General features: G+C 51.8%; 11 protein-coding genes across 11 annotated transcripts; 4 read left to right on the top strand and 7 right to left on the bottom strand.

The window, feature by feature from the left end:
- Nucleotides 1-238: 238 nt before the first annotated feature.
- Nucleotides 239-3054, bottom strand: EDD37DRAFT_69273 (uncharacterized protein). The gene is made up of 3 exons (XM_062820049.1): nt 2870-3054; nt 651-2802; nt 239-558 (listed from the first exon to the last, which is right to left on the bottom strand). The coding sequence occupies exons 1-3, from the start codon at nt 2936-2938 to the stop codon at nt 518-520; spliced, it is 2262 nt and encodes a 753-aa protein (XP_062675697.1). The 5' UTR covers nt 2939-3054; the 3' UTR covers nt 239-517.
- A 777-nt stretch (nt 3055-3831) lies between these two features.
- Nucleotides 3832-5692, bottom strand: EDD37DRAFT_645545 (phthalate transporter; the record flags this gene model as incomplete). Its single annotated transcript, XM_062817640.1, has 8 exons — nt 3832-4099; nt 4152-4188; nt 4250-4330; nt 4384-4813; nt 4869-5047; nt 5138-5210; nt 5266-5437; nt 5490-5692. 8 exons carry the CDS (start codon nt 5690-5692, stop codon nt 3832-3834), a joined length of 1443 nt encoding a protein of 480 aa, XP_062675696.1.
- A 610-nt stretch (nt 5693-6302) lies between these two features.
- On the top strand, nt 6303-8644 carry EDD37DRAFT_671543 (Alpha/Beta hydrolase protein). Its single transcript, XM_062819417.1, has 5 exons — nt 6303-6751; nt 6813-7002; nt 7055-7160; nt 7214-7358; nt 7418-8644. Exons 1-5 carry the CDS (start codon nt 6641-6643, stop codon nt 8459-8461), a joined length of 1596 nt encoding a protein of 531 aa, XP_062675695.1. The 5' UTR covers nt 6303-6640; the 3' UTR covers nt 8462-8644.
- EDD37DRAFT_67814 (uncharacterized protein) lies at nt 8588-9516 on the bottom strand. Its single transcript, XM_062819632.1, has 3 exons — nt 9427-9516; nt 9290-9362; nt 8588-9142 (listed from the first exon to the last, which is right to left on the bottom strand). The coding sequence occupies exons 1-3, from the start codon at nt 9460-9462 to the stop codon at nt 8829-8831; spliced, it is 423 nt and encodes a 140-aa protein (XP_062675694.1). The 5' UTR covers nt 9463-9516; the 3' UTR covers nt 8588-8828.
- A 530-nt stretch (nt 9517-10046) lies between these two features.
- Nucleotides 10047-12165, bottom strand: EDD37DRAFT_69051 (uncharacterized protein). The gene has a single exon (XM_062819999.1). The coding sequence runs from the start codon at nt 11744-11746 to the stop codon at nt 10331-10333; it is 1416 nt and encodes a 471-aa protein (XP_062675693.1). The 5' UTR covers nt 11747-12165; the 3' UTR covers nt 10047-10330.
- Nucleotides 12164-13365, bottom strand: EDD37DRAFT_68454 (ADP-ribosylation factor; the record flags this gene model as incomplete). Its single annotated transcript, XM_062819877.1, has 5 exons — nt 12164-12702; nt 12751-12816; nt 12867-13111; nt 13164-13183; nt 13237-13365. Coding segments are annotated over 5 exons (553 nt in total), but the record flags the coding sequence as incomplete, so codon positions are not given.
- A 1888-nt stretch (nt 13366-15253) lies between these two features.
- On the top strand, nt 15254-16172 carry EDD37DRAFT_671537 (60S ribosomal protein L10a; the record flags this gene model as incomplete). Its single annotated transcript, XM_062819415.1, has 3 exons — nt 15254-15275; nt 15330-15507; nt 15600-16172. The coding sequence occupies 3 exons, from the start codon at nt 15254-15256 to the stop codon at nt 16054-16056; spliced, it is 657 nt and encodes a 218-aa protein (XP_062675691.1). The 3' UTR covers nt 16057-16172.
- Nucleotides 16147-17749, bottom strand: EDD37DRAFT_617857 (uncharacterized protein). Its single transcript, XM_062815771.1, has one exon. The coding sequence runs from the start codon at nt 17586-17588 to the stop codon at nt 16272-16274; it is 1317 nt and encodes a 438-aa protein (XP_062675690.1). The 5' UTR covers nt 17589-17749; the 3' UTR covers nt 16147-16271.
- Nucleotides 17750-17803: 54 nt separating this feature from the next.
- On the top strand, nt 17804-19013 carry EDD37DRAFT_67772 (ADA HAT complex component 1). Its single transcript, XM_062819615.1, has 2 exons — nt 17804-18161; nt 18300-19013. Exons 1-2 carry the CDS (start codon nt 17875-17877, stop codon nt 18940-18942), a joined length of 930 nt encoding a protein of 309 aa, XP_062675689.1. The 5' UTR covers nt 17804-17874; the 3' UTR covers nt 18943-19013.
- Nucleotides 19014-19751, bottom strand: EDD37DRAFT_67765 (uncharacterized protein). The gene has a single exon (XM_062819612.1). It carries the CDS (start codon nt 19490-19492, stop codon nt 19085-19087), a length of 408 nt encoding a protein of 135 aa, XP_062675688.1. The 5' UTR covers nt 19493-19751; the 3' UTR covers nt 19014-19084.
- A 786-nt stretch (nt 19752-20537) lies between these two features.
- Nucleotides 20538-23108, top strand: EDD37DRAFT_67767 (uncharacterized protein). Its single transcript, XM_062819613.1, has 2 exons — nt 20538-21874; nt 21962-23108. The coding sequence occupies exons 1-2, from the start codon at nt 20756-20758 to the stop codon at nt 22955-22957; spliced, it is 2115 nt and encodes a 704-aa protein (XP_062675687.1). The 5' UTR covers nt 20538-20755; the 3' UTR covers nt 22958-23108.
- Nucleotide 23109: the final 1 nt, after the last annotated feature.

The following is a 23109-nucleotide window of genomic DNA, read 5'->3' as shown; positions in this document are numbered from 1 at the left end:
TATGCCGTCTTCAACCACCCCTGGCTGGTCAAATCTCCTCACATCATGAAATCGCAACATAATTATTCAGCGTCCGATTATGTACGCGATAATGGTTTCCCCTTGACCTGGATGTGCAAATGTTGTTGTATAGGTCGCGCAGCAGCGGGCATGGATGAAGAATTTCAAGAGTATCAACAACGCACCAAACCCCGGCCAGGGACAGTCATCGGTCGTCCCGCTGGTCGGGAGGCATATCAAGGGCGATCAGCCACCATGCATTACGCTCAACAACAAGCCCGTGACAGGCCGGTAGAGAGCGCCCAGAGAGACGATAAGTCGCCAGTCGAGGCTACATCGGAAACATAAGAATTTCTTTTCGTCCACAGTCTACGAGCGCAACATTGTTGCGAGTGGTTACTATCCTGACCCCATCCACGGTCATTTGAGAGGGTTAGAAAGGTATTCCTGCGTCTGACTAGGTTATCCTGGGTGCTCTACCGCACTTGTGGGTGTACATTATGCTTGACTGGCTAGATCAAGGTTGGAAGGGAAATTGGCCGAAATCGAGGTTGAACACTATGAGGCAATGATGTCAGCAGCGGTCCAACACGTCGACACTCCTTTCGAACGCACGATCTTTATGGATCGAAAGACTGGATTACACTCACTTTCTTCAAAAGCACCATATGCTTCATCAATGTGTTCATCGACATGGAAGTCCGTCCTGTCTGCGTGGTGAAGCGACTCAAACTGCAAATATGAGACTACAGATTCGTCAGGCCACTCATCGGCACGGTTGGCATTTTGGTAGTCCAAGCCAGATGGCGTTTCGCTTTGTACTGTGGCTGCGGTCGCGGCCTCCATGTCCACTTGAGAAGTTGCCTGCGGCGTCGTGTAGCCTCTCCGGTGTGACTGAGGGGCGGCATGATTGTCTTGAAATTGCCTTCCTGCAACCGTCTGGCCGATACGATCCTTGGGTCTGCCTGTGTCTGAGACTCGTAGAGCATTTTCCATCTCACGTTCCATTGTTCTCTTGTAAAGTCTCGTCAGCATTTGATCGGTATGCTTTGCGATTTTGCTGTCGTCTTTGATAGCCCTACAGGCGGCGATGATCCTCAGCACCCCCGCCTTCGCTTCCCCAGCCACTTGACTGTATGGTTGACAAGTTGGCGCGATGCACAGGATGATCCCGGCGGTAAAAAGGTGCATGAGCACAAACGATTGTGCAACGTGACCCTCGAACTCGTTTACTGGGATGCCCGACATCCGCAATGCCGCTCGTACTGAGGTGCCTAGGGAGTCAGGAAGGTCATCAAGCGGGATCTTGTCCTGGTTTGGAGACAGGGATATCCGGAGTTTCAACAGAGGTCGATGAGCCCACACCCTGGCGGCATCATGTAGAAGCTGGAGGATAAAGCCTTGCAACCCCAATTTCCTCCTAACACTGCGTTCCTCCGGAGTGCATCGTTCAAGTTCAAGAACATTCCAGGGATCCTCCGCTGACCATTGTGAAGGTTTGAAAACTGCCGGCAGATTCTCATGCCACTGCTTCAATCTGTCTTCTGTGGTGTTCACGACCTGAATGAAAGCCTTCAAATCTTGAACAGAGGCTGGACTCGGCAGTTGCAGGACCTTGAAACTCTGCAACGTCTGTCGGATGATGTGATAAATCTCAAACTTGAGAGTGTGGTAGGTCAGAAAGGAGACGGGGCGCTCGTCCTCTTGTAATATTGGAAGTGCTGCTGTGCTGCTTGGGAGCTCGGTATCATCCAACTCGGTGAGCATCCGGAATTGCGCAAAAGCAGGATCGAGCGAAGCTGGGCGTCCGAGTATCATGGTTGAGAATTGGTCGGCTACAACCAAATGATTCCAGCACCGGTTGCCCACTTCTCGAGCAATCTCATCGGTGTTTCGTGCTTTGTCGCAATGAAGCGCAAGTGCATATGCCGTTCGGCTGGACACTCCAGAAACATTCCAGGCAAAGTTTGACGATCCAAAGTAAACATGATACGTCGTTAACAACATGCAGATCTGATATGCTTCGATTCGTGACTCCAGCATGATTTCGTAAAAGTGCGTCCCGATCTGCGACATCAAGTCGGCAACGACTGAACTAGCTGTCACGGAATGAGCCTCCAACACGCGATGTCCTTTCCACGTCTTGTCGTGCTGGACACATCGCAACCCAAAAGCTGCGACTGCCGCCACGAGTAGCACTTCACAGAGTCCGTCTCGTCTCCACGCAGATGGTTGGACAATGTTCTGGGCCCGAACTGTGAAGGAAGGTTGGTGGAAGAGCAGAATGTACCAGTTCACCCGGTCGAAATAAGCATCCACAGCGACTTGAAGGACGCTCGGTGAAGGCCAGCGGGTCGAAATCCAAGGGAATGTCTGTTCATCCGTATCTGACTGCCGTGCGTCACCCGGAAGCTGTCCATTGACTGGCGAGTCGTTCTCATCGTCCTCTCCAAGCACGAATTTTGCAAACCCCATTGTGGACTCGTTGGCGCCATATTGTCGACTTTCATCAGGACTTGCCGCTGTGGTTTGCGCGATATCGAGGCTAGAACCATCGACATGGGAAGAACCGGCTGGATAGGCAACATGGTCTGATGGGCTCGCACCCGGGATTCTAGGTAAGAGCCGGACATGATGTTGCACATCCTCCGAAGCAGTTGACGGCGTTGTCACTTCTGCCCCACGGTCCACATCTGAATAAGTCGATCTCTTGCGTTTCAAAGAAGAGCCCTGAGCTCCTGACTGCGGCTCACATTTGGCACCAGCTCTTACACATAACGTGCATGGTTTTTGGACATCACACTGGAGGTCTTGTGGTCAACATCCACCAGACATTGACGGCATCAGGACTAGTTGGGGATATAGATACCTTGAGTTTCTGACGGCGACATCGGCCGCAGGCCCATGAAAGTCTACTGGAGCGTTGCGTAGGATCCATCAAGTGAACAACAATTGCGGCTAAGCAATGGCACCTGTTTCATGGAACGAAGTCCGGTGGAATGGTAAGAGAAGACCAAGAAGTTTACTCAGTACTCACGAGAAGGTCCGCCACAGAACTTGGGGCGTATATTTGGCTCGTACTCTGTGCTGGGGTCCGGGCAGGCATGCCACAGAAGCGAGGACGCGGGGAAGCCTGCAACACACACACCACTGTCGTTGAGGCCAGCATCGCTAGTGCCTTGGCCATCGCGACATGGCGACCCTGTTTTCAGAAAAAGTGGCACCGTCTGACAGGGCGTACATCGACAACATGAGTTCGAAGTCAAGCACGGTCACAATAGTGGGTGCCTTGACGGCAAGACTGGAGCGCTGTACGACGGAGCTGACGGTCTTCATCCCGTCAAGACCAAAGGTATATTCTAGTGTGCGAAGGACTCCAGACTGACAATGAGGGGCATTGTCTATTTGCACCTGGAGAGGAACAACCGTCAGACCCTGCCACTTTTTCTGGAAACAGGCTTGCTGGTTGTCCATTTGCGGGCGAATGACTTGTCAGGAGGAGGACCGTTCAAAAGCCTTGGCCATGAAAAACTTCCTCGATACATTACATAGAGTGGAGACATTACTATGTCCGGTGGACGAGGCTAACCACGCCAGGGGGATCAGGTGCATCCCCCAAAATCCGAACGCCCTGGCCGAGCCAAATATTCAGGATTCTATGTGACTTTGAGCACAGGCTGGACTTGGGCCCATACATTCGTTGGGTTGTTCCGAAAACCACCACCTCGATACCTGGGGAAATTTCACGCGGTGGCCAGACTGACAGGGAACCCGCACAGTAACATTCTGGATCACCAGTGACCACTCTCGCTGCTCCAAAAGTTCAACTCTTCAGAGGGTGTATTTGAAGCCTTGAAGTCCTTCAATAGGCTTCCCACCATTATCAACCCTCTTGTTAGCTCGGTGGAATTTGAGGCTCAGCGCGATAACAATGATCACGATCAAGACGTTCGCGAGCATGCAGGTCAAAATGCCCGGGCGGTAGTTCGGGGCATCTTTGGCACGGAAGACGGTTGTTCCAATGATACCGCCAATGCTAGCGCCTCCGACGAGAGTTGCTGATGCCAGGGCTCTCTTCCACTGACCACGAATGTTGTTTCTGATAGGCCGTTAGCGTAGCTACACCATTGTGTTAAATATAGAAGACGTACCCTTGGTAGGTGAGTAATGCTGGACAATTTGCGTTGGCTGGATGCTTGGATTAGCCATTGTTTTCTTACAGTGCTTCTCGCATGGAGGCGACACTCACCTGCTGTTGTAGCTAGGAAGACACCGAAGTAGCGAACGCCAGGGGTATGGACGTAGCCCAGAAGAGCGAGCCCAAGAATACCTATTATAAGCAAGTCAGAAATGCCGTATGGATCACGAAGCCAGAGAACCTACCTAGCAGAGCATTTCCAGCTACCACCACTCCACGCATCCGCCATTTGTCCGCAAAATAGGCTTGGACGAACATCACAATGGCAGCCATAACGTATGGAGGTGCCACCAGGCACTGTGCCTCGGCAATGGAGAAGCCCATTCCGTCTAGAAGAATAATGGGCAGGAAGTAAGCGATAGCGTATGAATTCGTCGTCGTCAGCATAGTGAGCCAGGCAAATGCCCATACTTTGCTGTCCAGCGCGTTTCTGAGGTATTTGCCGACGGAGAACTTGTCAGGCAAGGTGTCTGAGCGGTCCTTCTCGATTCGTGCAACAACCCAAGCTGCCTCTGCCTCGTTGAGGAAATGCCAGGACTTTGGGGAATCCTCTGGGAAATCAACAATGATGAAGTAAGCGACAAAGGCGAGCAGGCACGTCACAATCCCTTCTATCTGAGAAGAGGCCACCGTCAGCTCCTAACGAGAATGAAGTTGGCACGCAACTTACAATGAAGATCCATCTCCAGCCCGAGAGGCCCGCGAGGCCATCCATCTGCATCAGCCCGTAGGCCAAGATTCCACCGAAGCCTCCGGCCATGCTGCCGATCAAGTAGAACAGGGCATTGCGTTTCTGCAAGTCGAATCGAGGATACCAGGTGGAGAGAAGATAGACACATCCAGGATAAACTGGATTCGTTCGAAGACGATGTCAGCGTCCACACGCAAATGAAGACAGTAACAGTGGCAAGACCAAGATATCAGGAATTTGTCACTTACAACCTGCCTCTAGCGCGCCTAGAATAATTCGAAGCACACACATGACTTCCCAGCTCGGAACGAATCCGAACCCCTGTACATTTCCAGGTTAGAGGAAGCCTTCTGGGACATGTCCCTCCTTGACTTACGATCATAACTGCGCCCCAGGCCAGGACGATGAAAGTGAGAAAATTGCGCGGTCCGACTGTGCGTATGAGGACAACCGCAGGCACTTGGAAAAGAGTGTACGAGATGAAGAAGACGAGAGAAACAATGGTGTAGGCATTATTCTTCGCATTCATGCCCAGACCTGTCTGCATTCTATTGGACAGTTAGAGGTAAAAGTTGAGGGAGCAGAAGAGTGAATGCATACCCAGCAATCGAAGCAGAGCCAAGGTTGGTCCGATCGAGAAGACTGATACAATAGAGGGCCCCAAGCGTCACAGCCAGACGTAGGTCGATCTTGCGGACGATCTTTTTCTCCTGTGCTGGGGTGAATTGGAGGGCAGCGTCGTCGTCTAAACCCTCCTTCATGACGAACTCGACCCTATCGTCAGGGACATTGTCTGCTGCCATCTTGGTCTCTGGCGTGTGGCTTGCCATGACAGTGAATAGGGCGAAGTAGAATTGCTGTTTGAACAAACTCTGGACAAGATCTAAGAGGTCCTCGAGCAGGGGCAATAGTCACATTTAAATACCTGAGGCTGCCCTGGCCATGTGGGCCAGAGCACGGGGTGTACCTAGCCATCGAGGGGAGATCTGTGGTGCCCCAGAGCGAATGGTCCTTTCTGCAATGGACCTTGGGGAGTCTGGAGGGAGTGGTTCACGTCGACCAGTCCACCGGACGTCCGTTAGTCTCGTCCACCGGAGACTTGGCCATCCACCGTTGTAGAGTTTGCAGTGACTAGTTCTGTGGAGTCCCCGCTTGTCATGTCCTTCAAGATCTGGTAGCCTGCAAGTTCGAAGAAGGGAAAGCTTTGTAGAAGAAACCATGAAGGAGTGAGGTGGTCATGGGTTAAGGGGTATCACGGTCACGATCATGCTATAGGCTGGCCTATCAGATGAGACGTCCGTCAGACCGCGAATAGATCAGGCATATTGGTCTGCGAGACACGTGACAGGGCATAATAATGGCCTAAAAACTGCGTCTGTCAACCACAATCGAGCGCCAGACCAGATGTTTCGAATATACTCGGCATCATCCATCAAATCACCCAAATCAGGAATCGCCTAAGATTTACTAATGCTTTTCGTCTCTACCGATTCGCGAGGAGCGACGAAGATGCAATCAGCTAGATGGCGAAAGGAAGGAACATATTGCTCTTGTACAACCGCCTTACCCCGCCTTACACATTGCCGATGCATGGAGTGACCCCAGAGTTGGGTAGCATGACTACAGGAATCGCAAGGTAGGTGTAGAAAACGCTTCGCCTCAATTCTGATGGCTTCTCACACACTTCCCGTCCTCACATTGCTCTCTGGACCCTTCACCTTCAAGCTGCTCCTGTCGACAGCTAGGTAAATATGTTGGGTTCGAAAGTCTTGCTCCTTGCAGGCAGCATCCTCGGTGTTGCTGCTCAGGCACCTCTACCCGTAGTAGATCTTGGCTACGAATTGCATCAGGCAACATTCAACGTGAGTAGAAAATGCCTTCAAGCAGAGCCAGCATCAAGCACAAACACTGAAACCCACTCAGGAATCTGGGCAGTACTACAACTTCTCAAATGTGCGTTATGGCGCGCCACCAGTGGGACAACTGCGTTTCTCAGCGCCTGCTCCCCCAAGCACGAATGACAGCAAGATATTCAACGATGGCTCTACAGCTGTGACGTGCTTCCAGGCAATACCAGCCTGGACAGCCTCCACGGCAGACTGGGTGGTCAACGGTACGGCTTGCTTTCAACATCTCCGCAGGGTATCAAGTGCCTTCACTCGCAGCAACGCCACCAGCCGATCCTACAGCCACGGAGGACTGCCTGTTTCTCGACGTGATGGTCCCTCAAACCATCTTCGAGGCGGCTGGTCAGGCTCCAGGGGTACCAGTGTGAGTGCACTCGATTCTTGTCGAATTCATGATCCAGCTGACCAAGCCAACAGCATGGTATGGATTCACGGAGGAGGATACACCCTCGGATCCAAGACGCTCTACAGCCCATCTGCCGCAGGCCTCATCAAAGCAAGTCAGGCTCAAGGCGGCGATGGCATAGTCTGGGTAGGACTGAACTACCGCCTTGGAGCCTTCGTACGTTCAGACTTCCACGTCCTTTCCAATCGTCCAGTCCCCACTAACCACTTCATCAGGGTTGGCTGTCCGGCCCAACATTCCAAGCCTCCGGAACAGCGAACGCAGGTCTCTACGACCAACGTCTGGCTCTCGAGTGGGTGCAACAACACATCGCCAAATTTGGCGGCGACCCAAGCCAAGTCACAGTCATAGGAGAATCAGCTGGTGGTGGGAGCGTACTGCACCAAATCACTGCCTTTGGCGGCTTAAAAGGCCCAGTACCCTTTCAGCAAGCCATAGTCCAAAGTCCCGGCTTCCAAATGACCCCCAGTGCCACACTGCAAGAATCGATCTACAACTCCTTCCTGACCATCGCAGGAGTCGACAATCTCGACGAGGCACGAAACCTGTCGACACAAGACCTTCAGCTCGCCAACTACAAGCTCGTAGGCAGCTCATATCCATACGGCTCGTTCACGTCCAACCCAGTCGTCGATGGAGCATTCGCCCCAGCTTTGCCAGGCCAACTCCTTCTTCACGGACAATTTGACCATTCTCTCAGGATCATGGCAGGCCATAACATCCTAGAAGGTCTCGAGTTCATGAACCCGTTCGCCCAGAACGAGACATCCTTCGAAGACACCCTACGCTTATACTTCCCTACGATCACTGACGCCGAGGTCGAGTACATCTCCTACACGCTATACCCACCTGTATTTGACGGTTCCGTGGGCTACACCACGCCCACAGGGCGAAGCGAGTTGATGATCACGGAGGCATTCTTCACGTGCAATACCAATTTCCTGGCACGCGCGTACGACAACAATGTATTTAATTACATATTCAGTGTTCCACCGAGTCTTCACGGCGACGACATTGCGTACACATATTACAATGGGCCGAGCGCGTCCGTCAAGAACGACACACTAGCGGTCATCATGCAGGAGTATTTCACGAATTTTGTCATCACGAGCAATCCGAACGGAGCAGGACTGCCGGCTTTCCCAACATATGGTGCAAGCGCCACGGTGTTGGATCTGAATCTGACGACCATCGGGCCAATACCGGACAATGTTGCAAACGAGAGATGTCTGTGGTGGCAGAAGGGATTGTATGCTTGATGCTTCAGGGATGAAAGGGAGGAGTGTGACCCTGTCTTGTCGTATGATACTCTGTAGCCATAGTTGAAGCTGTAGCTACTTCAGCTCTCTAAGCAAATCCAAGAAGACAAGGAAAGGCGTCCCTTATCACGGTGTCTTCAAAAATTCCAGCTCCAACAGCACATGTGACGATCTCTTCATGACCGGCGAGAAACATACCAAGAGTCACCATCGTCGCATTTTCAGCAATCAGCACATTGCCTGATGGATATCCATGATTGCCCGCTCCAACTTCGCACGATCCCTGCCCACGCCTTCTCTTCCGGGATTGAAGATGGTCTTTCGAGAAATGTCGAGTAAATGTGGTCGGCAATGTTCTTGTTCTGGATCAGGCGTCTTCTTCAGCCTCATTGCTAGGCTCCATTTTCACCTCCTTCTGCTCTTCGGGTTCCGCTTTGACGGGGTTGGTGGGTGCCTTGCGCTTAGTCTTGGTAGTGGTAGCCTTTGTTTTCTTTGTGGGACTCTCTTCTCCTTCATCCTCATCACCACTATCATTGGCATCCGCCTTTGCAGACTTTCTGCCGCGTTTGTGTGGAGTGGCTTGCGTTTGACCGGGACTGGCAGATGGACCGCCGAGACCGACATCTTTTGCTTTCGCCTTGATAGCTCCAACGCGATGAGTGACTGCCTTAGCGGTGCATTCTGTGCGGAAGGAAGACATGATTAACGATGCTCAGCCACGGTTCGTAGGGACAAGGCAAGTTGCCATTTGGGATGACAGTATGAGCCAAACCGCAAGTGAAGTAAAATGAGATGAAACGTGCGGTACAAATTGAGGGATGGACTCACCAGGTCCCATGAGTGTGGCGACGGCGGCGTAGTTGACCTTGATATCGGAAGTGGCAAGAATGGCAGCCATCAGCTAGGTAGAATGGTCAGTACTCAAGACTATAAGTAGAATACTTAGATGCGTATCGATGACATACCTTCGCATCGGCGTCCGCACTCCATATCATTGGCATCTTGATTATGATAGTAGTGACGGTCTTTGAGTGGGTGAAGATAGTCCGAGTGATATAGTAGCGGACGTCGCTATTGAGATTAGCTTCAAGCACAGAGGTGCATACACATAAGAAGAAGACATACATAAGCAGTTACTCGAAGACGATGAGACCTTTGAGCGGACGAGCTGACAATGGAGTGGGGTGGGGAAAAGATGGAAGGGAAAAATTGGTCGCGACGCAGGTCTTTATAGGCGATTCTGGTGATGGAGCGAAAGAACGATTCGACATTGAATGTTTCAGATCGATATGTTCCTGACATGAAAGTGAAATGAAGTTGAAAACATCAAGTTTCTCGTTGGTCTGACTTTTGGGATCCGGATCTGAAACTCGAAGAAGGTAGGATGTCCTATGAACGTGGCCCAGTATTGCTTCTCTCATCGCCGCTTGGTGGCTATGCTGCTATTGCTCTTGGGGTGGCTGATGTTACATAGATTGACTCTTGGACTTCAGCTTCATGCATATGGCCCATTCTAGAGGGACCTTTAGCAAAGTGCTAATACCTGCTTCCGATTGATCTTCGTCATGCTGGCCTCGAACCTCTGCTTATGCTTCCTTGTTGAGTCTTAGCCGTGTGCTAACCGAGAGTGGCACCCGTTATTGCGTTCTAGCGGAGCTGCTTTCACCGTGTGCCAGTATTAACTGCTGCTCTGCGCCACTATGAACGGCAGTGCTGACAGCCATATGTGAATGTCGAGCAAACACCTCGATCGTCAAGGAGCTGCGTAACGCTATTTCACTCGTGTACTTTGCCGCACAGAGTTCAGCATCGGTCGTCGAAACTCAGGGTTTCCAGTCCGTCCGTAATGTTCGATTTGGAGTAGACAGCTCAATCAAATTGTGAAAGATCAAGAGGAACACTACTTCCTCTCCCTGCTCGATACCTTTTTGGAATTCCCGTAAACTGTCTCGGGGGTGGTAGTTGGCTCTCGTCCTGGAATTTCCATCTAGAGTCTTCCACTCTGAAGGAGCCACTTCGCCCTGGAGACCCAAGAGAGCTTCCATTCGTCAACGTATAGGCACTGGCGTCTAAAGTTGATCGTGTTGGGAGCTGTGATATCCTTCGAGAAGGTGGTGGCGACACAGCAGGCGACGAAGGCGATGGAGGTGCCTCAAATGATCCATAAGAGGGCTGTCTCCCGAAGGCAGCGGATGCAGCTTTCAATGCTAGTGACGGGCCCCCGCCATTGGTGGTCGGTGGTGAGGTGAGTGGTGGAGGTGGGCCCGGAGGAGGCGGAGGAGGTGGTGGTGCTGCAGCAAAAGACGGTGCACTGCTTGGTGGTGGAGGCGGTGGCGGTGCAGGGGGTGCTGGACTTGCAGCAAAACGTGGCGGAGGTGGTGCTTGAGGTGCAGAAGGTGCTGCTTGGGGCGGAGGAGGAGGTGGTGGTGCTGGCGGAGCTGGACTTATTGAGGGCGGAGGAGGGGGTGCTGAGGGAGGAGCCGGACTCGAGCTTACAGGAGGTGGTGGCGGTGGAGGAGGAGCAGGCGGTGGTGCTGCTGTACTCACTTTCCTCGACGTCGGTGGAGGAGGTGGAGGTTTTCCAGCAGCAAGATTTACCACTGACGAAGACTTCGCTGTTGGCCTTGGAGGAGGCTTTTTCAGGTTTGCCAACGGACTCGGGACTGCCGGCGCAGAGTCTATGGACGGGGCAATAGGAGGTCTGCCACCCGGTATAGGAGGAGCTGGCATCGAAGGCGGACGCGGTGCGGCCGCTAAGGAAGGTCGAGAAAAGGGTGTATGCGTAGTTTCGGAGTCCGAATGAGCACCGTCCTGTCCAGCACCGGTTGCAATTCCTCCTCGAGTCTTTTTCAGTTTCGGCATGCCTCCAGCAAACAATCCGCCCAACTGTGGCGCGCCTCCGAGACTTGCTGTAGCATCTGATCCAGTGTCACTGCTACTGCGGGCTCGGTTCCCACTTGGTACTGGTGGTGCGAGACTGCTGGGAGCCTTCATCCCTGGTACAGGAGGTGCTCCTCCTACAGGCCCTCCTCCACCGCTGCCAGATGTTGAGCCAACTACGGGTGCCGAACGGTCATGTGTGACAGCCTTTTTTAGCCTTGCACCTTTCGTGATATCTGTCAACAGAGCGTCCCGCCCTTTGGCGACTGCTTTTGGCGGAGCGGCAGGTAGAGCATTCCCAGGCATGGGAGGCGGAGGAGGTGGCCCTCCCATGCCTGGTGGAGGAGGAGGAGGAGGAGGAGGAGGAGGAGGAGGCGGCGGTGGTGGAGGGGGAGGGGGAGGCATGGTGTGGCCGGGAGTGAGATCGGATCAAGAGTCACTTAGATGTGATAGCCTTCACTTGTTCTTCGGGCCGGTAAAGATCACTCTGACCAAGGCGGTGCGCATCCGGCGAGGTTCAACATCTGGAGAACAGCTCGTAACCAAAAAGATCGGCAAGCCTCTCCAACACGAGGACTACTTATATAGCAGCCTGGAGGCAAGCAAGCTGCGTGTCTGCCAATGTTGGAATTTCAATATCGCGTTGGTGCAGGTGTATTCTGGAGATTTGTGGTTGGTGAGAAGCGAATAGCACCTCGTCATGCGACTGCAGGCGCTGGACTTCAGGAAAGAAATAGCACCAAATCAGGCCCCTCCGCTTGCTCCACACAATCTGTCAAAGTACGGGCACCGGTTCAGGCGCAGCCCAAATCCACTTGTGTGGCTTTCCTCACAGCATGTACGGAGTAGCAGGTAGGCAGACACGATTATTCCCTGGCAGAGAATAGTATATTTGCGAAAAGTAAATTCTATTCACTGCTCACAACCTTTCGCTTCGATTTTGCAGAGTGTCGGTCCTGCCGCCCCGAAGCCAATGGCATGCGCAGCAATCGCAACAAAACTACCTATCGAAGAAACTCCCCCCAAGGTGACCTTTGTAACAAGCCGGGAACAATGAACATTTCATATGCGTGGTTGGAGCATTTTTCACCCGATCAAGCTGGCTGCAGTGAACGTGACCCTTCACATGGATGAACCACCGCAGGCTTGTGTAGTCTTTTTTCTCGTAGACACATGGACTTGCAAATTTGTGAGGCGAAAGACGAGAGGATTATCGTATGACCAATTTTTGCAACACCACTCGTCAAGTACTTCCAAGAACACAGCGCTCAGTTGTGGCCAGCCTTGCGGAGAGAGTTGCTCAACCATTCGAGACCTTCATAGAGACCATCACCGGAAGTAGCGCAGGTAGATTGGATGTACTGAATGCAAGTTAGTATCAAATCATGTGGCGGAGTCATTGTTCTTACCCAGGCGCGTTGTCGGAGACTGTGAAGACCAAGCTTGTCTGTGATTTCGGCAGCGTTCATGGCGTTCTATAAATGATCAGCAACTAGTAAATATAGCATCGCGCGCCGCGACTTACGGGAAGATCCTGCTTGTTGGCGAAGACAAGGAGAAGAGCGTCACGGAGCTCATCCTCGTTCAGCATGCGCTGGAGCTCTTCACGTGCCTCGACGATACGATCTCTGTCGTTGGAGTCGACAACGAAGATGATACCCTGGGTGTTCTGGAAATAATGCCTCCAAAGAGGTCGGATCTTGTCCTGCCCACCAACATCCCACACTGTGAACTGGATGTTCTTGTACTCGACAGTCTCAACGTTGAAGCCTATAAAGGGGTCAGTCCGGTAGGCAGTATTGTTGGGCATCGCGCGTCATACCGATTGTGGGAATGGTGGTGCTATATCAGTTAGCACTGTGTTCAATAATCACATGTCGGGAAGTTGCACGTACACAATTTCACCGAGCTTGAGCTTGTAGAGAATAGTGGTCTTTCCGGCGGCGTCAAGACCAACCATCAGAATTCTCATCTCCTTCTTTCCCCATAGTCGGTCAAACAGCTTTGAGAATGTGAGACCCATGTTCGCGACTCAGCTGACACAGGTAATGTTGAGGTTTAGGTTGTGTAGGGGTTCTGGTATAATGTGTCAGCTAGACCAATTAAAGCGCGCGACAGATTGGTAACAGCAAGACTGTATGCGAGGACTAAGATGTCGCGCGGTGCGAGACGAGACATTTTGAGATATAAAAGCATCCGCCCATATCTCCCTTTCACAGGTCGGAGGTAGTTGTGTGGCCACTTGTCCTTGCGGTGTAGTAGGATCTTAGGATAGGCAGACAGATTTGGATTTCGCTTACCGAGGAGGATTGTGAGACACTGTTCCGAGATTTTGAGGCAGGGAAAAGAGTGTCGATGAAAGGAATTAATGTTCAGGATTCGAGATGGACGGATTGACGGGCACTTTGGGGTGGACAGATTCAAGGATGAAATCGCAGCCCAGACAGAGCACGCCAAGCCAAAAGCGGCGACGTTGGTGAAAGGTCGAGTGTAGATGGGCCTAGCGCACTTTTGGCCCTCTTGATATCGGCTCAGGCCGCGTATAAACGCTCTGGCCACAGGTTTAAGGGGGAAAAGGAGTTGTGCTACATCTATCAAGAGGTCGTCCACTATGGAGCTCATCTGTGTCATTGTTAATTACTTTGTGCAGATGCGGCCAATTATTCCTCATGGCTATATCATGGAGCACGTGCTGAATCACTCGATTCGTGCAATGCGCGTCCTGAGAATGTCAATGATTCGCCTCCCAGTGGATCATTTACAGTCCAGACACCTCCTGAGCATCTGAGCCTCTGACTGTGTATAGGACATGCCTCTTCCGCATATCGATTCCCAAGATTGTCCAGGTATGATGCCTGCCTTCTTTTTCACCGTGATGGGCAGGATTAATCATCCTGTAGCCTAGCTTTCGATACATCGTCAAGGCGTAGTCATTGCCATGACCAACAACTGTGGTGCAGAAAGGCGCAATCGAAGTGTTCCCCGAGGCATCTTGTCTGATACTCGCCATTACCTCTTGGACAAGCCGCCTCTCAAGGGCGCAACCACGGCCTCTCAAGGCAACGAAAAGTGCTGACATAGTATGCTCGGCCGATGTTTAGCAGTGTTCATCCACACCTGTAGGTTCTGGCGTCACGGGCACCACAAATCCAGGCAAGTCACCCTGCAGCAGTGCCGATGGCTCATTGTCGGTGCCGTGACCTGTGGGCAGGTCTCGAGCAAAAACAAGATGAATAGCTCTTGGGGCTCTCAACCCGTTCAGCCGGAACTCTTCGGGCTGTTTGACTTCGTTTTCGTAGACAGAGATCCAGAATTCAGGGTCTGACTTCAAACTTCTGAGTCTAACAGCTTTGAGCGTGTCGAAAACTCCACGAGGGTGTCATGATCTGGGGCACATCTCGGAAACGGTGTACAGTACAAGAAGCCATCGTGTTTGCGGCCCTTCCCACAGAGGTGCGATGCATGGTGGACAAGATCGATGGTCAATTCAAACTGCGAGACTTATACCTGAACAAGTAGGCATTGTGCCTTGAGTGACTCACATCCTCATGCTCATATGCAGGCGATGCGAGGAAGGCAGCTTACCAGACACTGTCATAGCGGAGTATGACTCCATCGCAGAAGTCTGTAGCCCGTGGCTCAATCACCGCCACATCTTCCAGCGAAGTGTGCGTGAAGATGTTTGGGCAAATGACCATCTAGCAGAGCCGAGCCAAAGCCAACTTCAACTTCAAATTCGTGGGCCACCCACGCTAAGCCCAACCCGTCCTAGCCTGACCAAATTCTTGGCATCACCACACTTCTTTTCCGGCGCAGGCTTTGATGGCAACGACTTTTCCCTCTCTACAAACGTTCTTGCGCAGTGCCTCACCATAAGAATCTAAATAATTCTTCTGGAAGACTGTCCTCATCATGGCATCCAAAATCACAGTCGGTAAGGTCTTTCCCGAAAACCACAGTTTGCGCCGTTACTGACAACCTCTCGCAGCCGGAGTGCGCACGAACGTGCAACAACTTCTCGAGTACTCTTTGAACGAGAAGAAGCGAAACTTCCTCGAGACCGTCGAACTCCAGATCGGCTTGAAGAACTATGACCCTCAGCGTGACAAGCGTTTCTCCGGAACCATCAAGCTGCCCACTGTTCCTCGACCAAACATGGCCATCTGGTACGCCACCCTGCCTAACCCAATATCAATCCTCAATGTCATTTTCAACGGGATGGGAAATAACTGAAAGAGTGAACACTAACATTTTGCAGCGTCCTCGGTGACCAGCACGACATTGACCGAGCCAAGCACCACGGCATTGACGCCATGTCCTCCGAGGATTTGAAGAAGCTCAACAAGAACAAGAAGCTGATCAAGAAGCTCGCCCGCAAGTACGACGCCTTCGTCTCCTCCGACAGCTTGATCAAGCAGATCCCTCGTCTCCTCGGTCCCGGTCTGTCCAAGGCCGGCAAGTTCCCTACACCCATCTCCCACAACGAAGATCTGGCCGCCAAGGTCACCGAAGTCAAGTCCACCATCAAGTTCCAATTGAAGAAGGTCTTGTGCATGGGTGTTGCTGTCGGCAACGTCGGCATGACCGAGGATGAGCTCATCTCCAACATCATGTTGGCCATCAACTACTTGGTCTCTTTGTTGAAGAAGGGCTGGCAAAACGTGGGCAGCTTGACCATCAAGGCCAGCATGAGCCCTCCCAAGAGATTGTATTAGATTACATATGTCTTCGGAGTGGTCTCGCGGCTTTTGCTTCGATCAAGATGCACCTCTATTCCATACGGCGCGTTGCACGTTATCTGTGCGCCCCTCAAGGCAAGAGCGAGGAAACACACATAGTTGTTGCTCCTACAGCTATCAATGACAAGCCATGAATCATTTTCATTATTTGGTGCCACTCGTGATTATCACGATCCGTATTGTAGGCTCGCTCACTGCATTCCCTCCATCAGGTCCGTCTTGTCCAATATCATATCCCTTATCCCGCACTCGTCTCTAAGCCGGTGCCAATCGGAACCTTGTTCTTCGCCCCATCTGGACTTGTCCTGAAATCCCCAGGCCAGGGCAAGCCGGTCATAAAACGCTCGCTCGTGCTCCCTGATCCAACGGTCGGCTAACTTCGTTCCCGGCCGCCAGACCACTCTCTGCATCTGATCATTGGACGTGGTAATTGCAACAAACCCAATAGTCGAAAGCGTGCCGATGTATGCTAGTGCTCCTGCAATCGCGGTATATTTTGACATCTCGATATCCATCGTATTTTGCCAATGAGCCACCCAGTCCGCACCAGCGTATGCTACCAGGGGAGTTGCGCCAACAACTCCCAATGGCAAAGCGGCCTTTGAGAGTATCCTGTGTGCCCGCCATGCCGGTGTCGCCACAGTGGTGTCGATGATGGCTATGGCCAAAGGCAGGTTCTTTTTCAGGATCGCGGCTTCCAAGGCCGCATCCGCAAGAGACAGCGGGATCGCATATTTAGGTAATTTCGGCCATGGCTCGGAGTATGTGATGGGTTTCGTGTTGGCGTGTGGGATTTTCTTGTGCGCGTGTAGATGGAACATCTCCGGGAGATACTCTGGTTTGCCCAGCAAGCATTGGACGCGAACGTACATCTGGAGTGCCTCGTCAGAGACGTACACTTTCGGATCCCGTAGGAGGGTGTATATCAGGTCGGCTATTGTTCTGGAGGCGTTCTCTCGAAAAGGCGCTGAAAGCTCCTTGTTTGGTACGAATACTTGATCTTGATTCGAACTGTCCTCCGACAAATCCCGCAGTATTGCTTGTGATAGATCTTCGCCTGGCTGCATCGACACTTCGTTCGCACCCTTGCTGACGCCAAAGACGAGGCAGTTGGCCAGTCGATAGCAATCAAGGAGTAGCTCGAGGACATCGCTGTTATCTGGGACGGTGTCAAGCGAAGTCAATCGCGACACGGCTTCTTTCAGACGTGTAAGTTCTGTGGTAGGATCGATTTGTCTGAGTTCTATTTGCGAGGGGATCTCGTAAGGATCTTCCGATGGGTCTTGTTCTGGTTGCTTGATTTTTCTATCTCTAGGTAGCGCTGCAGCCGGCGCGACTCTGGGTATGGCAGATTGCGAGAGAAATCGACGAGCATTCTGCTGCACCCGTTGTTCGTTGGAGGTAGTCTTTGCTAGCAAGGCGATTTGTCGTCGGCTAGATTGAGGTGCGCACAATCTTTGGCATGACTTGCAGACGAAACCTGCTCGTCGCGGTAGTATCGTAGCCATGGCGCCTTCGATTATTTCTGTTCTTTATTTGCGACTGATCCAAGCCCAGCGTTGGCATGAACCGACCTCCAATTTTGGGCGCAGACGTGGAGTGGATTGAAGGTCATTTGCAGCTACGCTATGAGGCATTCACTCCACCGCATAGACTCTACGGAGAGTCATGCATCAAGCCTTTGATCTATCTCGAAGTTCGTCTCACGTCATCAAAATTGTGAGTTCATCCAATGCTTTCCTTGACCTTTCCGCCTCGTTGTCCACGGATTATTCTGCTTGGTCGGGGGACAATATGCCATCCGCACCTCCACCTCAGTTCTTGTCGATAGGCGGCTTTAGGGTCGCTCTGGAACTGTATCCTTCGCTTGTGGAGAAAGTGTACACGTCCAAACTCAAAGATCCCAAGAAAGTTGCGGACGCGCTTCAACGCGACAAATGGCGATTCGAGGAATTGCCGGCCAATGTTGCCCACATGATCGGCAGTCGTCAGAAAGACGTGAAACATGAGAAGGCTAGCAGTAATGTCAAGGATGGGGGGCTCACGAAAAACGCTGTTGAAAGGCTAGTGCAATGGAAGATGTAAGTTCACTTCACATGCAATAACGATTTGGTTCGGGCGTATACCTTTTCAGGGCGCAGAAAACATCACAGCGGCGTCAGGAGTTGTACTCTCCTTCCTCTGCCACTCAAGCTGGTGGGTCACTAACTGAAATCCAGCACGCATGGCCACTCTCGTCCGTTCCTGCCCGCCATGGTGCGCAAAAACGATCCGTTAGCAGTTCAAACCCAGACGGCTGCGGCGTTCACCAAGCTATCCTTTTCTGATAGTCCTGAACCCCCATCAACATCGACAGTGGTCGCTTCGCTGAACGCCGCGTGCAAGCTTACAGGCATAGGACCTGCAACAGGAACTTTGATTCTGAACATCTTCGATCCAGCTCACATCCCGTTCTTCCAGGACGAGATGTATGCTTGGTTTCTTCCAGACACGAAGTCGGACAAACTGAAGTACACCCAGAAAGAGTACCTGCAACTGCTGGAAGCTGTACGGCCGGTGTTAAAGAGGTTAGCTGTTAATGCTGTCGATTTGGAGAAAGTCTCATATGTTTTCGGACATATGGACCAGCTTGATGAAGAGGAGCGCAAGAGGTTGGAGGAGTCGGTGGCAACTGCTGACGAACAGGAGGCGGAAACAGACTTGCCGCAGCAGGAAGCGATTGTAAAGGCTGGAGATCCTGAGAAGAAAGGGACGAAGGAAAACGTTGCCGTGAAGAAAGGGCAGAAGAGAGCGCCAGAAACCGAAGCGAAGGAAGATGGCGTTCAGCAGATCTCCGGACGGCGAACACGCCAGAAGAAATGACCTGCTCCACCGGGGTCGAACACATTATTTATCAATTACTATCGACTCGCCGCATACGACGCCCGAAATGTCCCATTTGGAAACTCAAGCCAAACCCTGCGCTAGATCGGCAACCGAAGGGAATATGATGTGTTGTTGATCTTCACAAAACGAGGCCAAGCCCAGCGAGAGCAACGACAGTCAAGCTATTTTCCATTTCTGTCCTGGTGACCCCATTATGTTGCGAAGGGGTGGAGGAAGCAGTAGCACTTGAGCTTGTGCCAGTGCTGGAAGCAATGCTTTCTCCGGATGTAATGGAAGCAGACGTTGCAATGATGCTAGCGGCGGTAGAGGCATTTGTGGCGGATACAACGCCCATCGTGGTCGTACTGCCATCGACAGCAGCGGCGTTGCAGTACTGCTCTCGGTCCTGCTGAACGGTGGTAGCGCCCGGGTCGTTCGGGCAATTGTTGTAGCAAGTCAACAGGTTGCCATACTGTGTACAGAGGCAGGAATAGTCAGTCTGGGCGCACGAATTGACCTGAGCTTGCTCAGTTGCACATGCAGGCATCGAGAATGCTAACGATGATCAGCATCAGTCGTCGGCGATGGGTTCCAAATCTGCTTACTTCTGAGCAGCGCAGCTCGTGGATGCCGCAGACGCGCTCGCTGTAGTGGTGGCTGTTTGCGCTGCCACAAAAGAGGCGAGCGATGCTAGGAGAAAAGTGGTTACCTGCATCGTGATGTGTGACGGGGATTGTTGCTCAGAAAGGCTTGACACAAGAAATACAGCGAAAGAACGGGGTGTGAACAAAAACGAAGAACTCGGACACCTATGAGCAACATATTGACAAAACCCCGAACGAGGAAGCGAAGGCAAGGTAGATGGACTGTGGGACCAGAGAAAAGATGAACAGGACATACATGACACCGGCATGACAATTTTGTCCTGGTCGACGCCGGTGTCAGTATGGCTTGTCGACGAGGCGGACACTTCACCAGCTTGGCCAGTCGGATTAAATGCCAGTAATCCGGGGTTGGGGAGAAGAGCAAAGCTACACCTTTCCTTTCGCTCCACACCATGTCAGTCACAAGCCTGCAAGATACTCGCGTTCTCGACACAATGGGGTCAAGCTACATCGACGTGCAGCCAAATGTGTTGCATTCATTGTGGACGAGGGAAGACTGATTGACGTGTGTGGTCCAAGTCCAATATTCAAAGCCACTTGTTTTGGTGCAAGAGAATCGCGACGTTGATGGAAAAGGGAGATTGAGATGTTCTGAATGGAAGCAAAATCTATATGTCGAAAGAGGCATTTGCATGTTCGGAAGCGAGATGAACGTCGTACCAGTATAATGACGCTCAAAGTGAAAGCCACTACGGAGCTACTGTACATGCCAAAAGGCTCAGCTATATGCTAAGCTTTCTCCATCCTCATTGCACATAACAATGAATTCCGGGTTGTTGTCGCTAATTTATACTACGAGAAGTCGATTCTCGTTCAACACAGGCACAATACCCGGGGAGAACACGGTACCACAACGAGATCGACAGCAATGCATTGCTTGTACGAGTACTCCTTCAGGAAGACCGCCGGCTGGTCGGCAAAGTCTTCAGGATGTTGGAGAAACTTGAACTCCCCAACCCAACATCGTCCGAGTTGTTCAAAGCCTCGGGGGACCATCTCCGCCACTTCTTAGTGATCCTGACCTCTACTTCGTCATCACTCAGCCTAGTGACCCTAGCACCATCCGTGTCTTGTCAAAACACGTTCGTCGGGCTTAATAAAGCTCTTGTCTCAGCCTCATCAAGCACAGCCTGATCAGCAGCAGCATGCGGTCAACAGCGTATGATGTGATCACATTCAACAGCCCCTTAATGAAGCCGGACACTACTGCACGAGCGTGCGCTCACTGTCATGCAAAGAAAATCCGCTGCATAGGCCGAACTGGTCAAGCACGATGCGATGCATGCCGACTTGCGCTCGTGCCGTGTGTCTCAAGGTCTCGAAAGAAACGACAAATCACCAGGAAAACCTCAGTCCGAACACCTACTGCTGATTCCAGCATCGGAGATATCTCTGACACGATCGCCTCCGCAACACCTCATGGTTCGGAGCCGATCCGATTAACATCGCATGACCGTGTCCAGCAATCGTTGCCACACGCAGCCAGCAGCATAAGATCGAAGGTGCCGTTGACCGCCAGTCCTGGCGCCAACAAAGCACCTCAGGTCCCGATAACTGTTGTCGGACCTAGCTTGCAATGGGATGATTTTCAGTCGCAAACAGGAATGGAAGTCACTCATCAGGTTCCACTGATTGACCAGGCCACTCAGATTTCACCATCAACGACCATGACTGAAAATGCCACATTTATCGGAAGAGACCATTACATCTGGGAAGAGGAACAGATTGACGAGACTACGGCTCGGGCATTCCATGCTTCTACCCCTCACGACGTCTCGAACATCGCATCACAAACGCTCCAATTGTGGAAGACATTTGAAGTCCCGGCTAAGTCTGCTAGAGCCAGCCTTGTAGACTCGTACCGTCGACGCTGTTATCCTTGGACGCCAGTACTGGAGAGACACGACGATGTGCAGATTACCACCCAAACCGAGAGCTCCATGTTTCTATCTCAATGTCTTTTTCTAGCCGCAAGCAGGGTGTCTTCTTCCCCCATGGTAACAGCTTACGCGACTTCAGAACAATTCTACCAACGAGCTAAAACGCTCTTCTGGCTCTCTCCAGGAAAGGATCCGTTGATCGTGCTCAAGGGTATCTTAATGCTTCAGTGGTTCAACCCTGATGGTCCAGAACATTTATCGTTGGACTCGAGCGAATTCTGGCTCAAGATCGGAGTCGGAATAGCCCACCAGATCGGCCTGCATCGAGAGGACGCCGCACCAAATCGCAGGGCACTTCGAAGAAGGTTATGGTGGTCTCTTGTGGTGAGTATTGGTTTTTCATTCTCGATCTAGGACACACTTCTTCGTCTAGCACTGGATCTGACAGCGGGCCTAACACAATACGCGTAGGCTCGAGATTGCTTGATATCAGCTTCCCACGGCCGGCCTCGCGCTATTAACCTGGAGGACTGTCAGGTGCGGCCACCGGAACGCAGCGACTTTCCTGATGACCGCTGCGAGGCAGACATATTCATACCTTATGTTGAAATATGTTGTTTGCTCGGTGATATCACAGACTGCTGTTCCAGACATCATTTACCGTCATCGAAACGATTGCAGATCGAGAGCATGCTCTTTCGCTGGCTGCGAACATTATCGCCGGCGTTGCGTTTGACGCCAACGAACCCTTCCAACGCTTATACCGCCACGGATGACAACTATGATGCGCGTCTACTGCATATACACTATCTTACGACAATCTCCATGCTGAGCAGATATACTACTCCGAAAGAGTATGTCCCTCATGAAGCAGTGTTTGCAGCATCTTTCGCTGCCGGGATCTTTGAAACACTCCTTGCTCGCGACGAAATCAAGTTCCTTCCACCACCATTTACCATCTTCTGTCTGATATGCTCAATGGTTCTTGTGTCTCTTCGTCCTTTCAACTGTCTCTGGCAGGCTGCGCAACCTGACCTCTTAATCTTCCGGGAATGTTTGTTGCAATTGTCCAAGCGCTGGAGGTCAGCCATTGGGGCTTCGAAAGCGTTGCAAAATGCTCTTGATAAAAACAAGCACGCCAGTACATCAAGACCGTTCAGAACTTGGCAGTGGGACCAGGTCACTGCCTGCCAATATTTTGAAGGCTATGCTTTGGAGCTTTGTCGCATGTGGCAAGTCGTACAAAGTGAAGCTGCCGAGGAGGGTCCGCCGCTGGGTTTGGGGAACGAAGATCCGGTGTCTCAGGGACCCCTCGATTGTCTCCATGGTCTTGAAGCGGATCCTTTCCTCAGCAATGGGGTGAATTCTATGGCTGTGACTGGTCCCGAGGACGACGTGATGGCTTTCTTCCAGTACGACCATATTAATCACTGGGTGTTCGATGATGGGAACTTTACCGACTTCTGAATTGTTGCCTATCACCGACGAGCCTGTTTCGAGAAAAAGTGGCACAATCTCACGGCTGTAGCTGGTCAGGTTCAAATGAATACCATCCTGATTGTCATCCCAGAGTCCTTCACACACAACAGCATAGCGTTGGCCTTTGTCAGAGAGGAGGC

This window comes from Exophiala viscosa (genome assembly GCF_022695815.1).
Source record: "Exophiala viscosa unplaced genomic scaffold EDD37scaffold_1, whole genome shotgun sequence".
Taxonomy (NCBI): domain Eukaryota; kingdom Fungi; phylum Ascomycota; class Eurotiomycetes; order Chaetothyriales; family Herpotrichiellaceae; genus Exophiala; species Exophiala viscosa.
The sequence above is the reverse complement of the archived record's forward strand: the minus strand, read 5'-3'. Positions and strand labels throughout refer to the sequence as shown.

Bases quoted from the DNA above. Each gene is read 5' to 3' on its own strand.
- EDD37DRAFT_67765 (XM_062819612.1), bottom strand. From the start codon at position 19,492: ATGCCTGCATGTGCAACTGAGCAAGCTCAGGTCAATTCGTGCGCCCAG.
- EDD37DRAFT_67814 (XM_062819632.1), bottom strand. From the start codon at position 9,462: ATGCCAATGATATGGAGTGCGGACGCCGATGCGAAG. The intron at 9,363-9,426 runs GTATGTCATCGA...CATTCTACCTAG, and splicing joins GTGCGGACGCCGATGCGAAG to CTGATGGCTGCCATTCTTGC. The intron at 9,143-9,289 runs GTGAGTCCATCC...CCTTCCGCACAG, and splicing joins CGCCACACTCATGGGACCTG to AATGCACCGCTAAGGCAGTC.
- EDD37DRAFT_617857 (XM_062815771.1), bottom strand. From the start codon at position 17,588: ATGGCTACGATACTACCGCGACGAGCAGGTTTCGTCTGCAAGTCATGC.
- EDD37DRAFT_67772 (XM_062819615.1), top strand. From the start codon at position 17,875: ATGCCATCCGCACCTCCACCTCAGTTCTTGTCGATAGGCGGCTTTAGG. The intron at 18,162-18,299 runs GTAAGTTCACTT...ACTGAAATCCAG, and splicing joins AGGCTAGTGCAATGGAAGAT to CACGCATGGCCACTCTCGTC.
- EDD37DRAFT_69051 (XM_062819999.1), bottom strand. From the start codon at position 11,746: ATGCCTCCCCCTCCCCCTCCACCACCGCCGCCTCCTCCTCCTCCTCCT.
- EDD37DRAFT_69273 (XM_062820049.1), bottom strand. From the start codon at position 2,938: ATGGATCCTACGCAACGCTCCAGTAGACTTTCATGGGCCTGCGGCCGA. The intron at 2,803-2,869 runs GTATCTATATCC...CAAGACCTCCAG, and splicing joins GTCGCCGTCAGAAACTCAAG to TGTGATGTCCAAAAACCATG. The intron at 559-650 runs GTGAGTGTAATC...ATTGCCTCATAG, and splicing joins ATATGGTGCTTTTGAAGAAA to TGTTCAACCTCGATTTCGGC.
- EDD37DRAFT_67767 (XM_062819613.1), top strand. From the start codon at position 20,756: ATGCGGTCAACAGCGTATGATGTGATCACATTCAACAGCCCCTTAATG. The intron at 21,875-21,961 runs GTGAGTATTGGT...CAATACGCGTAG, and splicing joins GGTTATGGTGGTCTCTTGTG to GCTCGAGATTGCTTGATATC.
- EDD37DRAFT_671543 (XM_062819417.1), top strand. From the start codon at position 6,641: ATGTTGGGTTCGAAAGTCTTGCTCCTTGCAGGCAGCATCCTCGGTGTT. The intron at 7,003-7,054 runs GTACGGCTTGCT...CTTCACTCGCAG, and splicing joins GGCAGACTGGGTGGTCAACG to CAACGCCACCAGCCGATCCT. The intron at 7,359-7,417 runs GTACGTTCAGAC...CCACTTCATCAG, and splicing joins ACTACCGCCTTGGAGCCTTC to GGTTGGCTGTCCGGCCCAAC.